The sequence below is a fragment of the Tamandua tetradactyla genome, chromosome 8, assembly GCF_023851605.1.
Source record: "Tamandua tetradactyla isolate mTamTet1 chromosome 8, mTamTet1.pri, whole genome shotgun sequence".
In the NCBI taxonomy this organism is placed as follows: domain Eukaryota; kingdom Metazoa; phylum Chordata; class Mammalia; order Pilosa; family Myrmecophagidae; genus Tamandua; species Tamandua tetradactyla.
In genome coordinates, this window is record NC_135334.1 from 60,000,192 (window position 1) to 60,014,515 (window position 14,324).

The following is a 14,324-nucleotide window of genomic DNA, read 5'->3' on the forward strand; positions in this document are numbered from 1 at the left end:
CTTTCAGCCTCTGTTCCTGTGGAGGTTCCTCACTTTGCTTCTCTGGGTCTGGCTTTCATCTCTTGGCTTCTCTTGGCTCTCTCCAGATTCTGGCTTGCTTAACATTTCATGGCAATGTCTACTGGGCTCCAAGCATGTCCAAGCCTCCATGTCTCTGCTCTCTCTGTCAGCTCTGAAGTTTCTGTTATTTCTGATTCTCCCTAACATGTTTCCTCTTTTAAAGGATTTCAGTAAACCAATCAAGACCCACCTGGAATGAGTAGAGTCACATCTCCATCTAATCAAAGGTCATACACACAATTGGGTGTGTCATCTCTGTGAAGAAAATCTAATAAAAAAAAAAATCCAACCTTCAATACTGAATTAAGATGAAAAGAAACAAGCTGCTTCCACAAGGTTGAATCAAGATTAAAACATGGCTTTTCTGGGGTACATAATACTTTCAAACCGACGTGCCTGTTTTGAAAGTATTATGTAAGCTGGTTACATTGAACCAGCTTTTCATTTTACTACTGAAAATCTGCAGAATGCTGTTAAATAACCAGATCCCCTGTAGAACCCAAATAGGTTCCTTGAGTATGTGCTACTTTGAGGACATGCTAGGAGCAGTATAGTACACAGAAGAGGTGCAAGGAACTTTTATCTCCACCGAGTACAGTTCAAAAACATTCATTGAACACCTAGTGGGTCCTATGCAGCTGATGGTATAATCATGAATTTGAAACTTCACATTCCCAAGGGAAAAGCAGCTATATGAATGCTTTAAAAAACAGAGAAAGAGAGAGATTCATAGGGTGTCATGTGAATAAAAGGACATCTAGCCAAAACAGGGGCATCTTCAGAATGCATCTGAGAAGAAATACATGAGCTAAATTGTGAAGGATCAGCAATAGCCAGGTGAAAAACATTTGGAAAGGTTATTAGAAGTAGAGAAGACACCAAGAGCAAAGAATAGGGAGGGAATGTGTCTTCCTTGTTCACTGTTGATACAGTGCATGGCACAGAGTAGATGATAAATAAATACTTGGTTGAATGAAAAATTGGGATGAGAGAGTTGTAGTGGCTGCTAGAATGGTCAGAGTTTAAGAGAACCAAGGTTTCTTGGTTTTCAAGCATTGAGGATGGCACAAAGAAAGGTGGAAGAGTGCCTTGTTGGCCCAGCAAGGACTGTGAGATTGAAAGGCAGAGTTCTATGTGTGATGGAGTAGAGGGAAAGTTGCACTTATAGGCTTTGAAAGACTTGAAAGCAAGGAAAAAAAATACGAAACAACTTTATCTCCCTTTGCTTAGTTTTTTTTTTAATATTCCAGTCTTTTATACTGAAATCTAAAAAATCTTATGTTATAATAAAATAATCATAGTGAGCATTAATTGGGCATTTACTAGTCATAGACATGTGCCAAGTGCCTTCCATGCATTATGTTGTTTCACCTTTTCAAAAATTCTGTGAGGTAGGTACTAATCCCATTTTACATGAGAACGCCTAGTCTCAGAGAATTTCAATAAGTTGCCTAAGGTCTACAATTGGTAGATGATAGAATTGGGAATTGATTCAAGCAGTCTCTGTAGAATCTGCACTCTTAGCCACTACTCTAAAACTGAAGTTTAGAAAGTTATTCTAGTAGGATGGCCTAGGAAGCAGAAAGATGATGGACATATATGGAGGATGCAAATGTTCATTCATTTTTTTCCGTTCTGCTGACAGCACGAGCAGGATGAAGAGTTCACTCTTAAGGGTGACTTATTTTGATGGCAAACCTGTAAAGTGCACAGGACTTGAGGCTTCAAAAAAGGAGAGCATTCACATTTGTCAAGCACCTACTATGTGCCAGAAATGCGCTCTCTTTCAATCCTTGCATTTCTATGAGGTAAATACTATAATTCCTGGTTTTTAACTTAAGTCAACTGATGCTCAGATATCCAACACCTTGACAAATGTCTCCCAGCCAGCAAGTAGCCCAACCAATATTGTAAACCACGTTTCTAATGACAAAATCCATACTTTCTGCTACATAGGGCTATCTCTTGAAGCTAGAAGACTGTGTGGCTTGAAACCCAGCTTTGACATTTAGTTAACATTTTGGAAACTCTCTGATCCTTTGTCTTCTCATTTGTAAGTTAGAATGACAGTACCCTCTTTATCCAGATCTTGAGAGAATTATTGAGATGTTTCTGGACGTTTCTTGTGAATTGTAAAAAGCAACCAAAATGTGTGGCATATCCAAGTTCCTTTTATAATTCTATACCCATTCATTAACACAGATGTTAAGTCTGTGATTCCATTTTGATTTGGCTAAAGGACTGTTTTGAATTACACAGTTACCTCTCTTGGGTTAGCCTGAGCCTGGCTCCTGAGAGAAAGCTTGCATTTCCTACCCAGCTACCATTTCCGGCATTTTCAGTTAACAGATGGAGGGCAGCAGTGAGCTAGAGTAAGTTCCCTCATGATTATTTAAATCATCAGCTCTTTAAAAAGGATCTTAAGATTCATTAAATATTCATGAAGCATCTTTCATGGCTGCTTCTCCATTGTAGGTAATTACAGAGGGTTTAAAATATCTGACTTTGCTTGGAAGCTTACAAAGCTCTGTCAGCTGCAAGCAGACAGCTGATTTGTAATTTAATTAACATCCTGGCTTGTCCTGTTCTTTGTGGCAAAGAGCTTTCATTTGGGAGCTTTGTTTGAAAAAATTCAAATGCAGCACCTGGGGAGAGCTTTTCATCTCTCACATCGGTTCTGTTACTTACATCCTGCTCCAAACCCATTTTCAAGCATTCTTTATGAGCCAGCTGTATTGCTGATTGTGGGTCATCCTTTCTTTTTTTAAAGGCGAATTCACTTGGGAAAGATCTGTGTGCAATCAGTGAGCTTCAACCCTCTTTTATTTGGGCAATGGACTTTGAAAATAGATTTGGCTACAGACTATTATTTAATCAACAAGCATTTATTGAGCAACTACTATGTGTTGGGCACTATAAGTAGAGGAGGGGACCAAGCAGATATGATCCCTGTGGGTGTTGAGGTTTCAGTCCAGTGGGGAAAGTAAAACATTAAGCAAATTACTACAGAAATATAAAAAACTTGTAATAAGCTTTATGATAAATAAGTGGAGTGTACCCTGCAAGTCTATGAGGAAGTGTGGTAGGGGGAGGAGAACCCCTAATCAGGGAAACGCTTGGAGGTTCCCTTGAGCAAGTGAAGGTGAAAAATATGTATGGTCTGCCTTGCACCTCCTTTCCTATTTCCCTCCTATCTAACCCCCTCCTTGAGATTTGCAGCTTACATGTAATCAGTCTGGAACAATGGATTGGGACAGTGAACAGGAAGAGCTCGAAGGGTAAAAAAAAAAAAAAAAACACTCCTTCTAGCCAAACATCATTCAGAGAACTTTATTTCTGATCAAAGAAATAAACGTAAATACTGATCTGATCACTGCATTAAATATTCTTTATTCTTACTTTTACACATTTTTTTTTCCTGCAGAGAGAGAGGTAGTGAGTTTGAGAAAGGCTGCAGTAAGTGTGAAAATGAGCTACAGCTTAGACTAGTCCAAAAGAAGGATGGATCACCCGTCACAGAGAGGCTAAGAAGACACTGTGGAAAAAGGAAAGAACTGGAAAGGAGAGCCGTCTGTGTGTGTTTGTGTAGGACGGCAGCTAATAATTGATCTACAGCTAGCTACATACTGCACAAGTCTCTAGTAGATGGAATTCTTCAGAATAAATATCACTATCACAGTGCTTAAAATGTTTTCCTCAAAATAAGATGGTGGCTTGTGGAGCCTGGATGATACCTGAGTATGAACTTTAAACTTCTGCAGGCTTTCCTGAAAGCGGAGGATGATTATACCAATAAGAATGAGCAGCAAAAGAAACGAAGTAAAAATCCTTTATTTCCCTATAGTTCATTTTTTGAGACTACTCTATTTTCTGAGCTGTATACATTTCTTCTTTAGGCATCATCACTCCTTTTGTTATCTAGTTTTCTTATTGACTTCACACTTCTAAAATACATGCTTCCTTTCTGCCAAAGTACATTTTTAAAACTGAGATGCCTTCTTCCAGCTATAGCATTCAATCAGTTAACCCAGGTTTATTGGGCACACACATACTATGTGGTGTTCTGGCTTAACACTTTACAGGAAACAAATATATATGTTAAGGTTCCTGCCCTCGAAGAACTGAGATTACAGAGAGGGTGACACAACTTGACACCGAAAAATCTGTCTGCCAATGTAGTTAACAGAAGCAGGAGAACCAGCAAGTTTTGAACATTTCCTAAATGCCAGGCTTTATGTAAGATATTGTGATTTATTCCTTAATTTTGTACCTGCTTTATTATCTTGCTATAAGGCTTAAGAGGGATCATTTCTATAACACTATTAACAAGGTGTCTGGCCCATGAATAGTGTTCACTAGCTGTTAGGTATTATATTATTATTAAAAATTCAGAAGCACACAAACATGTTCTGGTTTGGGTTTTTTACCCCTTCTGTCTTTTCTCTCTCTCTCTCTCTCTCTCTCTCTCTCTCTCTCTCTCTCCCATTGCACAGTGCCAGTTCTTGCAGAAAGGGGGAAGTAGAGTGCTTCTTATGCAGCAGCAGCAGAGATAGAGCCAGATAATAATTATTTATGAAGCCCAGAAAGATTTTTGACTCCTTCATCCGTTGTATGCACTGTGCCAGCATAACATTATCTTCTAAACTGTGCAGAACCTCCTGTGATGAGCCAGACACAGGTAGGCTCCTGTATTTGAATTCCTGGCCACTCAGGACGATTCTGACTCATGCAGCCATCAGTGGAATGTACTGGGCAGAATCTGGTCAGACTGCCTTAATCTTTGTCCATTTACATGGGAGCCTGTGTTAGAAACAGTGTCAAGGATTGCATGCAGGCTTGGCTGGGAGGACTTTTGATCAGGTAGGTCATATTATCACTCAGATTATTTAAGTTTAGTTCAGTTAAACTCACATTGATTGTCACTTACTATGTATCAGGTGATCATTGAGTACTAAACATTCAGACATGAATAGGACCCCCCTTCCTGTTCCTGAGATGCTTATAGGCTAGTAGGGAGATAGACTCATGGACAGGTCATTAAAATATAAATTGCAACTCAGTGACAGAGATCTGTGGAGAACACTATGGGAAACTTTCAATTTGAGCAGCCAAACAATGCTTCAAAGAGGAGCTAACACCCAAACTAATTATCAAGGACCTGGAAAGGTTAGTCTGATGAAGGGGCCTGGGGTAGGGGTAGGGGCCTTCATACAAGCGGAGGGGGTGGGATTCCAGAACTCAGGGACAAAATGAGCTAAGACAGGAGGACATGAATAATACCTTAGTCTACCCTGATTTAAGCCCTTCTGTCTCTATTTCTGTTAGAGCTGTGAGAGGAAATGCCTGTTTATAAAGGTTCCTTCTCACCAGAGTCTTCTCCAATAGGCCAGACAGAGGAGAGGAAGAGAGGAAGGCATGTAGGCTTTCCTTAAATTGCCTGCTTTTTAATGCAATTCAGAAACCCTCAAAGGTATCGCTGTGGCATAGTTCCTAACAGAAGACCCTGGAATGAGAAAATAACTAGAAAAGCCCAGAACTTCCAGACCTGACCTCTAGAGTTGTTTAATCCTCCTCATTAGATGCCGCTTGAAGATTTAAGAATTATATTTCCTGAAGATAAAGATATGGGACAGTTGGCCTTTTAAGATATGTGAGTCCTAAAGTTCTTAACAGAACATAAAAGTCTTATAACTTGAAAGTCAGACTAATCTGGGTTTGAATCCTCCTTTAACACTTGCCAGCTGTGTAAACTTGGTAAAATTATTTATCTGTGCCTCAGAAGGGGAAAATAATAGCACCTTTCTCTCAGATGGCGATGATGCATGTAAAGCATAGTTCCTGGTACATCAATATTGATTTTAATATTGGTTTTGGTGTTAGGATTAGACATGTATTCATATTAGCTTTAGTATTAATGTTGATGTTAGTATTAATATCAGTCTTAGTATTACAAGTTCCAAAAATCAGTTTTGGTCTGGTGCTGCCCACGCAAAAAAAAGAAAATGAAAAAAATCAGTTTTGGTCCGGTCAAAGAATCAAGATATTCTTCTCTGCCATGCCAGGGTGATACCTTTGAAGGTTTCAGCTTGAGTTGAATATGGGACTTTTCACCATTCTTAGCTCTTGCTTAGCCAGAGGTAGAACACTGGAAAAATAAAAGGAAAATATTTAGTCACTGTTAGCAGAAACTGTTGATAGACCTTGGATGGCTCCTTTTCATTTATATAATGGACACCAGTCTGCCTCCCAGCCTCATGTAATGCCACACTGTTTCACATTCCAAACTTCACCCAAGTCTTAAGTTTAGTTGCTTAGAAGCAGACCTAAAATGTAGATTGGTGTGCATATGACTTTTGGAGGGGAGTTTCCGGGAGAAACCCATAAGTGATAGAGGGTAGCACCAAGGAGCTCAATAAGAATGTAGATCTCGATGCAGTTAGTTTCAGGCTGATCCTGTGGGGTTCTTTGGAGTATAATTTGCACCACAGGGTTTAACTCACCTTGAGACATGGGAGTTGAGGAGTTCTAGTATTACTTCCAGGTACAACCAAGTGAGGAGGCTTTAGTCATCCAAGGGCAAACCTCCTAAGGATGCAAACCTCCTAAGGATACAAACCTCCTAAGGATAAGTGTGCAGATGTGAGCCTGGAACAAGTAAAAGAGGTTTTCAGGGATTTGGATCTGTGGGACAATAGCGTCTGCTATAATTCACATCGTGATCTTTCTTTTCCCTCAAAACATCATTCCCTCTCATTCCTTATCTCCTCTACACATATTGTCTTTGCTTTGAAACATCCCTTATTTCTGTCTACATGAGTTTAGATCCTATTTCAAATTGGGAAGCCACAGGCAGAGTTGGTGCTGACCATTTCTACTCCCACAGAACTCAGTTTATACTTAAAGTAGTTATCACATCATATGGTAACTTAGATGTGCACAGGTATAACCTATTAATTTATGAGCTTCTCAAGGACAAGAACTAGTTCATATTCAGTTTATATTCTCAGCATGATTACTGAAAGGGTAAGGAGAGAGAAGTATAATACATAAGAGTTTTATGTCCTTTAAAGATTACATAAGAGTTTTATGTCAGGCACATGTTGTGGCACATGTTTTGCTCTAATTTAGGTTTAGAAGGTTTTGCAATGAAGAGGTTGCATCCAATAGCCAAAAAATAGCTTTGTGACTTAAGCAACTGACACCCATTTCATCCAGTTGTTCAGTTGTCATTCATAATTTTATTTAACAAATACTGCATATCTGTGCCAGGCACTTGGCTCAGGACTATACATATGAGGATGAAAAAAGACTAAATCATCTTAGTCCTCACGAATATTTACAGTTCAATGGGGAAAAAAACAGGCAAATATACAGCCAATTACTGTACAGCATGATAAGAATTGTGATTGAAAGACCTTCAAAAACTCAGATTTGCAATTCAGAAAAGCTTCCCAGAAGAGGTTACGGTAAGCTGAGATCTGAAGGATGAATGAAAGTTCAAATGTTTGAGAACAAATTTTACCAATAAAATATTCATTGAACATCAAGATTGTTTTATAGTCTAATTTAAGTTCCTATCAATCTTTAAAATAGGTCTTAAATTTATGAAAATAATTATTATAAAATAATTTATTTCTGGTATTACAGAAATTAAAGTAAGATTATTGTTTGTGTTTTGATGGTTATTTATCCAAACACTTTTGTGAGATGTGTATTTTTATGGATAACGTTTTCCTTGAAAGCCTTAATTAGATTAAACAGGCTGTAACCTCTGGAGTGTCCAATCAACGGAGAAACAGGGGAGGGCCTGCGAGCTAGGCACAGGTTTTGGCATTCTATTGTTTGGTGCACCGGCTACCGTTTTTCCGGTAGGCACCGATTCTTGCAAGATCGTGAATAAATTATTTTCTTCTCCGCAATCGGATGAGCGTTGGTTCTCCTTCAGGTACGGCATTCTTTCTAAAAAATTAGCTAACTTCTTTAAACATCATAGCTGGGATACTCACAGCACTTAGGTGCTGCATTATCCCATATGCCCAAGGGTAAAATGCGAAAAGGCTCTTACCAAGTTTGAAGAAAGGCTAAAGTCTGAATCTTAATGTAAGGATCCTTGAGGAGTTACAAATAATCATTTTAACTTAAAAAGTTTCTTTGTGATGCACTTGGTCAGCAAACATGTCATGACCTGAGCCTGGCTTTGCGTATGTTAAATTTTAGAAGTTTAAACAAAATACAACAAAAAACCCTGGAAGTACTGATTGATTTGCTTTATTTCATTCCATAGTTACTTACCAGGCATCTAACAAGTACTGTTCCTGTGCTGGGCACTATGGCTACCAAGATAAATATGACATAGTCCCTGTCCTCAGGGACCTCAGTCTATAAATAAGAAATTACAGTCCAGTATGGCTACAATAATGAAGCTGTGCACATTGGAACTCTGAGAGAGAAATTGAATTCTAACTTGGAAAAAGTTTTCAGAGAAAGCTTTCTGGAGAGGTTGTGTTCTATACTAAAACAAATAGGAATTCAATCAGATAAAAAAAAAAAAACTAGGAAGTAAAATCATTCTAAGCACAGGGACAGCCCAGACAAAGGCTCAGAGACACACATGTGTGGAGAAGCACCAACAGTTGTGTTTCTGGAATACATGCTCAGAGGTAGGAGTGGTGAGAAAAAAATGAGTTCAGAAGAAATGGAGGTTCAGCTTATGTAGTCGTATTGGGGTTGGCTTACAGCAAACTAAGGAGGCTTGAGCTCTGTCCTGTAGGTAATAGGAAGCCATTGGATGGTTTTAAGGAGAAGGACTTGTTCGGTTTGCATTTTAGAAAGTCCCCTGGTGCAATGTAGAGAATGGATGGGTAGGGGGCAATCCCAGAGGCTGTCTAGCCTGACCAGAGAATGTTGCAGTGGTCCAGCTGACACTTGGTGGTCCAGTGAGTGATGAGAACCTGATAGTGGTTATTGGGGATGGGAAGCAGGTAGCGAGAATTACAAGGAGGAGTAGACTCAATAATTATTTAGGATATAAATCAGGCAGATGCAGTGATTCATTAAATGGGCAGTCGGGGGTTGGTGAAAGAGCGCATGGAGTCTGGCTCCTACTTTTCTGGCTCAGTTGACAAAATAGATGGTAGTGATTCTGCAAGAGAGAACCGAAGTGGGAAGCAGATGAGGATGGTAAATGGGCTGAAAGCTGGAGAAGCTAACATGGGTATATGTATGGCATTACTCCACTCCCAATAAATACATAACTGGTCACGAATGACTTTCTGAGTCACATTAGCTTCTCACATTATTCATAGGGTTTTAAAATCAGAAGTATGGTGTTTGAAAGTCACAGAAATTTGTCTCACTTTGTCCTGTGTTTTCATGATTTTTTTCTACCAAGTTGCCAATTCACTTGTCAGACTTGGGCTTCATCTCTTAATGGGGGTGGAGGAGGGGTGATGATAGAGCAGAAAGAGGATTTAGATTTAAATTATCTAGACATGATACCCAGCTCTGGTGCCCACTGGTTGAGTAGTCCTGAAGAAGTCCCTTAATTTATCTGAGTATTAGTTTTCTCATAGGTAAAATGGAACATCACAGGACAAATTAAATACAATGAAATTAATATATGAGAGCGCTTTATAAATTCCAATCAAGAATATGCAACTAGGTGATGATATTGTGAATTACTGATTATATATGTAGAACGGAATGATCAAAAGTTATGAATGTTTACATTTGTGGTTTTTTTTGGTATTTAAAAAATAAAAACATTAATTAAAAAAATTGAAAAAAATTCCAATCAAGATGCTATTGATAGCTTTAATTTTTATATTGAGACTTATATTAAGCTTGGGGCATGGCAGAAAGTCTTCCTGGAAAATCCGTGCACTTATAACAACTTCTGAGTAAGATCAGAAAACAGAAGAAAATACCAAACCTGTGGTGGTTCTTCTTGTTACTAACAGATTATGAGTCAGATGGAGCTGATATACAATAAGTTATATTTTTCTCCTAAAAAAAAAAAGAGTGAAAATCTTAAACATGGTTTTGTGAGGAGATATGTTTTCAGTGACTTGATGTGATGAAATAACTCAGTGATAATAACAAAAATGGGATACTGGAAAGAGGTGAGATATTATAGTTAAGCCTGAAGTGGTGTTATGATTGTGTTTGGATGCCTACCCCTAAAACCCTTGCACCGCACACAGGAATAAAAGAAAAGTGAAGCAAGACTAGAAACCTACAACTTCCAGATGGGTCCCTGGACCAGATAAGTCCTGAAACCTAGAGGGCTCAGCCTCTCCAAAACATCAGCTAGTTCCATCTCCCTACCCCATATGAGTGACAGACCCTTCCAGCATGGAAAAGTTAGAATGGCCATAGCCCAAATACCCCTAAAGAGTGGGCTAGAAAGAAGAAAATTGAGGTGGAGTTATACAGAGTAGGCAGGGTTTAACCAATGAATATGATTGCCGAATCATTAAATTGATAATTCTTTTAGTCTCCAGTATCTAGAAGTAAAAACCTAAAATTGTGGTATTGTAACCTATACCAAACTCTGAAATCTGTTCTACGATTAATTGTTGTGCTGTGCTTTGAAATTTTTTGGGCTTTTTTTGTATATATGTTGTTTTTCACACTAAAAATAAGTTGATTGTGATGATAACTATTTATTCTTTCTAGCTTCCTATATTCTGGAGCCGCTAGAAAGAAAAATCTGAGATGATAGTATGGTAGCCCATGACAACTCTGGGATGGGATCTGTCCTGTTACTACTTGCTAAAGAGTGCTCTGAAAATTATTGCTTTTTTCTTTCTTTGCTTTTTGTATATGTTATACAATAAAAGAGTTAAAAAAAAAAAAAAAAAGCATGGCAAACCATCACTTTATTAGCTGGGTTTGAAGTGGGGTATTGAATTGCCCTTTTTCTTTTTTCTTTCCCAGGTAGGCCAACAACCTTGAAACAATGGGACTCTAATGGGACAACTCTAAAGGAAAAAGAGTGAGAAATATAGATAGAGATATGAGATAGAGACCCATGCTAAGGCTGAAGATGAAAACTTCCCCCATGCCCAGCACTGAGCTGGCCTCACACCTTACTTTACCCTAACCTTTTTCCTTCCCTGCTAGCTTCTTCAGGACTGCCTAGAAGATTCGAAAGAGAGCTTTTGCCAAAGGATGGTCTTACTGGTACAGGATTGAAAAAGAGGATAGTAAAGAAAAAGGAAAATAAAGCAAGAGAGAAGGAAATATTATCTCTTTCCTTTCAGGGAATTATCTGAATATAGGCAGACCTTTTACCTAAAATTGTGAAGGTCTTTGAAAGCTCTCTCCCTAGAAATTTTTATTTTTTACCCAGGAATTCAAATAACCCAAATCAACACTCTTCCTCCTTGGGGATGAAGTAAAGGCAGAGAAGATTGTCTTCCCTTCAAGACCAATATAAAAAAATGTGGGTGGCAAAATTTTTTCCTTATTTACAAAGATACTTAAACTCTTCACAAATTCTGAAACAAAGTGAAGTTTTTAAAATGGAATGTGTGTGGCACTTTTATGTCAGAATTTACTTTTCTTGCTCAGCATTTTTTTCTTCTCCATCCATCACTTAACAACGTTGCCCTAATTTTTAGCACCTACTTAGTTTCTCTGGTCATTTGGAGGGTTACTTCCTCACCTAACTCAGCCAAATTGTTTCAATCTCATTTGCTATCACCTTTCTGCATCTCATAAACAGAGGCAGTACATGTCAGGCAAAAACAAGTCATCAGCATTCTCAGATATCGATAGGGGCTTGTGTGTTGTTTTGTTTTGCATGAGCAGGCACCAGGAATTGAACAGGGGCTTATGTGTTACTTATACTTGATATGGTTTATGGTGAGCCCCCAAAAAGCTTGCAGTGATGCCTGTTTGGTGGTCAACAATAGATTCACACTGTGTCCTGTAAATGAAGTTAAAATGTGACACTCCCAACTATGTCCTTTGCAGACACTGATGCTTTTTTCTTTCTTTAATTTCTCCTAGAAGTATCGATATCAAGATGAGGACGCTCCACATGATCATTCCTTACCTCGACTAACCCATGAAGTTAGAGGGCCTGAACTTGTACATGTATCGGAAAAGAATCTCTCTCAAATAGAAAATGTCCATGGATACGTCTTACAGTCTCACATTTCTCCTCTGAAGGTCGGTCGGTTTGCTATTCAGTCTTTACATAGCTGGCAGCAGTGGTTGGTCTGCATTACTAAGAGTGATGTTTGCTGGTCTGGTTGAAAGAGACTTTCCTAAAACAACCAGAGGCCACTCTGGTTGCCAAAGGGTCTTTCTGTGATCTGGAGACTAGCCTGGTAATACTGAGACGGAAAAGTTTTTATTGCGGTAGTTTGGACGTCAAGAAAATCCATTTCATTGAGCTAAGTAAATAACCAAAAATGAAAAATTGAAAGGGTAAATAAATTAACCACATATTTTTAAAACCCAGAAATACATCCAGGTTTTATTCAACTGCTCTATTCATTTCTATTCCTGGAACCAGGTAAAACAAAAGTAGTATATATGACATTTATAATACCTAGTGATTGCCTTACTGTCAGACTTAAAAGGAAAATGTAAAGTTGGCTCATAAGTTCTTCTGTTTCATCCTAGGAGACATGGTTTACTAGCTTTTTTTTCTTTTCTTTTTTTTAACAGTTTTATTCGCACACATACAGTCCATCCAAAGTATGTAGTCAATGGCTCTCGTTATAATCACAGAGTTGTGCGTTCATCACCACAATCAGTTTGAGAACACTGATGTTACACTTTTCCCAATATTTTACACTTTTTTCTCTTAAGTTTAAACAATTTCTTGGTGAACAGTATTTGACAAGAAGGGGTAATTAAATAAGAATAAGGATTATGTGTACTTCCTGGTTGCAAATACCATTCTGCCTTTTCCCTTGCTGGTGCTACGGATTTTGTAATTTGGGTAAAAAGTTTTATAGATATAGATCGGAGTTGAAAAAGAAAAATGGAACTAGAGTCAATGTTTGCTAATTGCTCTAAGAGAAGAGATTCAAAATGAGGGAAAAAATACTGCCTTCCTTACTTATCGCTAAAGAACATTTTACTTTCGTAGCCAGAGCATTCTTTTCACTAGCACTTCCATATGGCTATGCCATTATTTAAAATGTAGCCATAAAGAAGGGCCCTTGCTCTCTTATTATACGTGCCAACACATCAAAGAAATGTTATGTTTAATATAGTTTCAAAAATTCATATATTTTCAATGTCCTGGCTTCCTTAATATGGATTATCAAATAAAAGTTAGCTATAGTTATCAACAGTCATTTAAAATATGGTGCTAATTTCCAAATTTTAGCCCCTAAACCATTTAAATATCGTGTCTCTTGGATTCATTGTGGAATTCTTTGCAGAGTTTCTTTGGAAACAATGGCAGGAATGATGGAAATGGCTATATTTACGCTGGAACGACTAAGGATTGGAAAACGGGGCACTTATTTTCTTGTATCTCAAGGGCTGTAATGTAGAAAACATGTCATTAGTGTCATCCAGAGGGCAGAAGCAGAACCACTGTGCATAAATGACAGGAATGTATATTCATGTGCATTATATGGCCACTGTTCTTGATAGGTAGAGCTACCCCTAAAACTGTGTGAAGCAGGAGTTCCCTTCCTTAGAAATCTTCCAGGCCTGGATTACCTGCAGCCATATTATAGGAAGGACTTCTTTTTTGGCAGGAGGGTGACATAATTGTCTGTAAGGTCCAGTCTAACTCTAGGAATCAATAGTTCTATTCTGTAGTTAGATGAATTCCTTCCTCTTTGGGAATTTCTTCATCGTTACAAATGCTCATCCCTTTTGATATCTGTAAAGTAAGGGGGCAGAGCAGGGAGGCTGGATTGTATTAAGAGATTTAAAATTTTAGTGTTATTCTTTATGGCTAGTTGAATAAATCTCTATAATAAGTTCCATGGATCTTTCTTTTCTTTCTCCTCTTCCTAACTCTTCCTTTTTAATCAACTCTGGAGCATAGCTCCCAAAGGGTTGTAGGCTAAGTAGGATAATCAAGACTAGTTCAAAGCTAGCCTGGTAATAGAAGAGAATATGGGCACAGTTTCTGTATGAAAAAATTTTAATAATGGGTAGTGGTGATGAGAGCACAATATTGTGAATTTGCTTAACGTCACTGAATTGTACACTTAAAACTGGTTAAAATGGGAAGTTCTATGTTGTATATGTTACCACAATAATTTTTTTTTAGAAAAACACAC

The 14,324-nt window shown here is 38.2% G+C and overlaps 1 protein-coding gene across 10 annotated transcripts in view; it reads left to right on the forward strand.

The window, feature by feature from the left end:
* DLG2 (discs large MAGUK scaffold protein 2) overlaps positions 1-14,324 on the forward strand; it is a 2,206,106-nt gene that overhangs the window by 1,146,324 nt on the left and 1,045,458 nt on the right. For all 10 annotated transcript variants that reach the window (XR_013156681.1, XR_013156683.1, XR_013156682.1 and 7 more), the window contains one exon: positions 12,076-12,237. Coding sequence is in view for 7 of the 10 variants with exons in the window: in XM_077113416.1 (XP_076969531.1) it covers positions 12,076-12,237 (162 nt within the window). In the remaining 3 variants the exon portion in view is untranslated. The remainder of the gene's footprint in view (positions 1-12,075; positions 12,238-14,324) is intronic.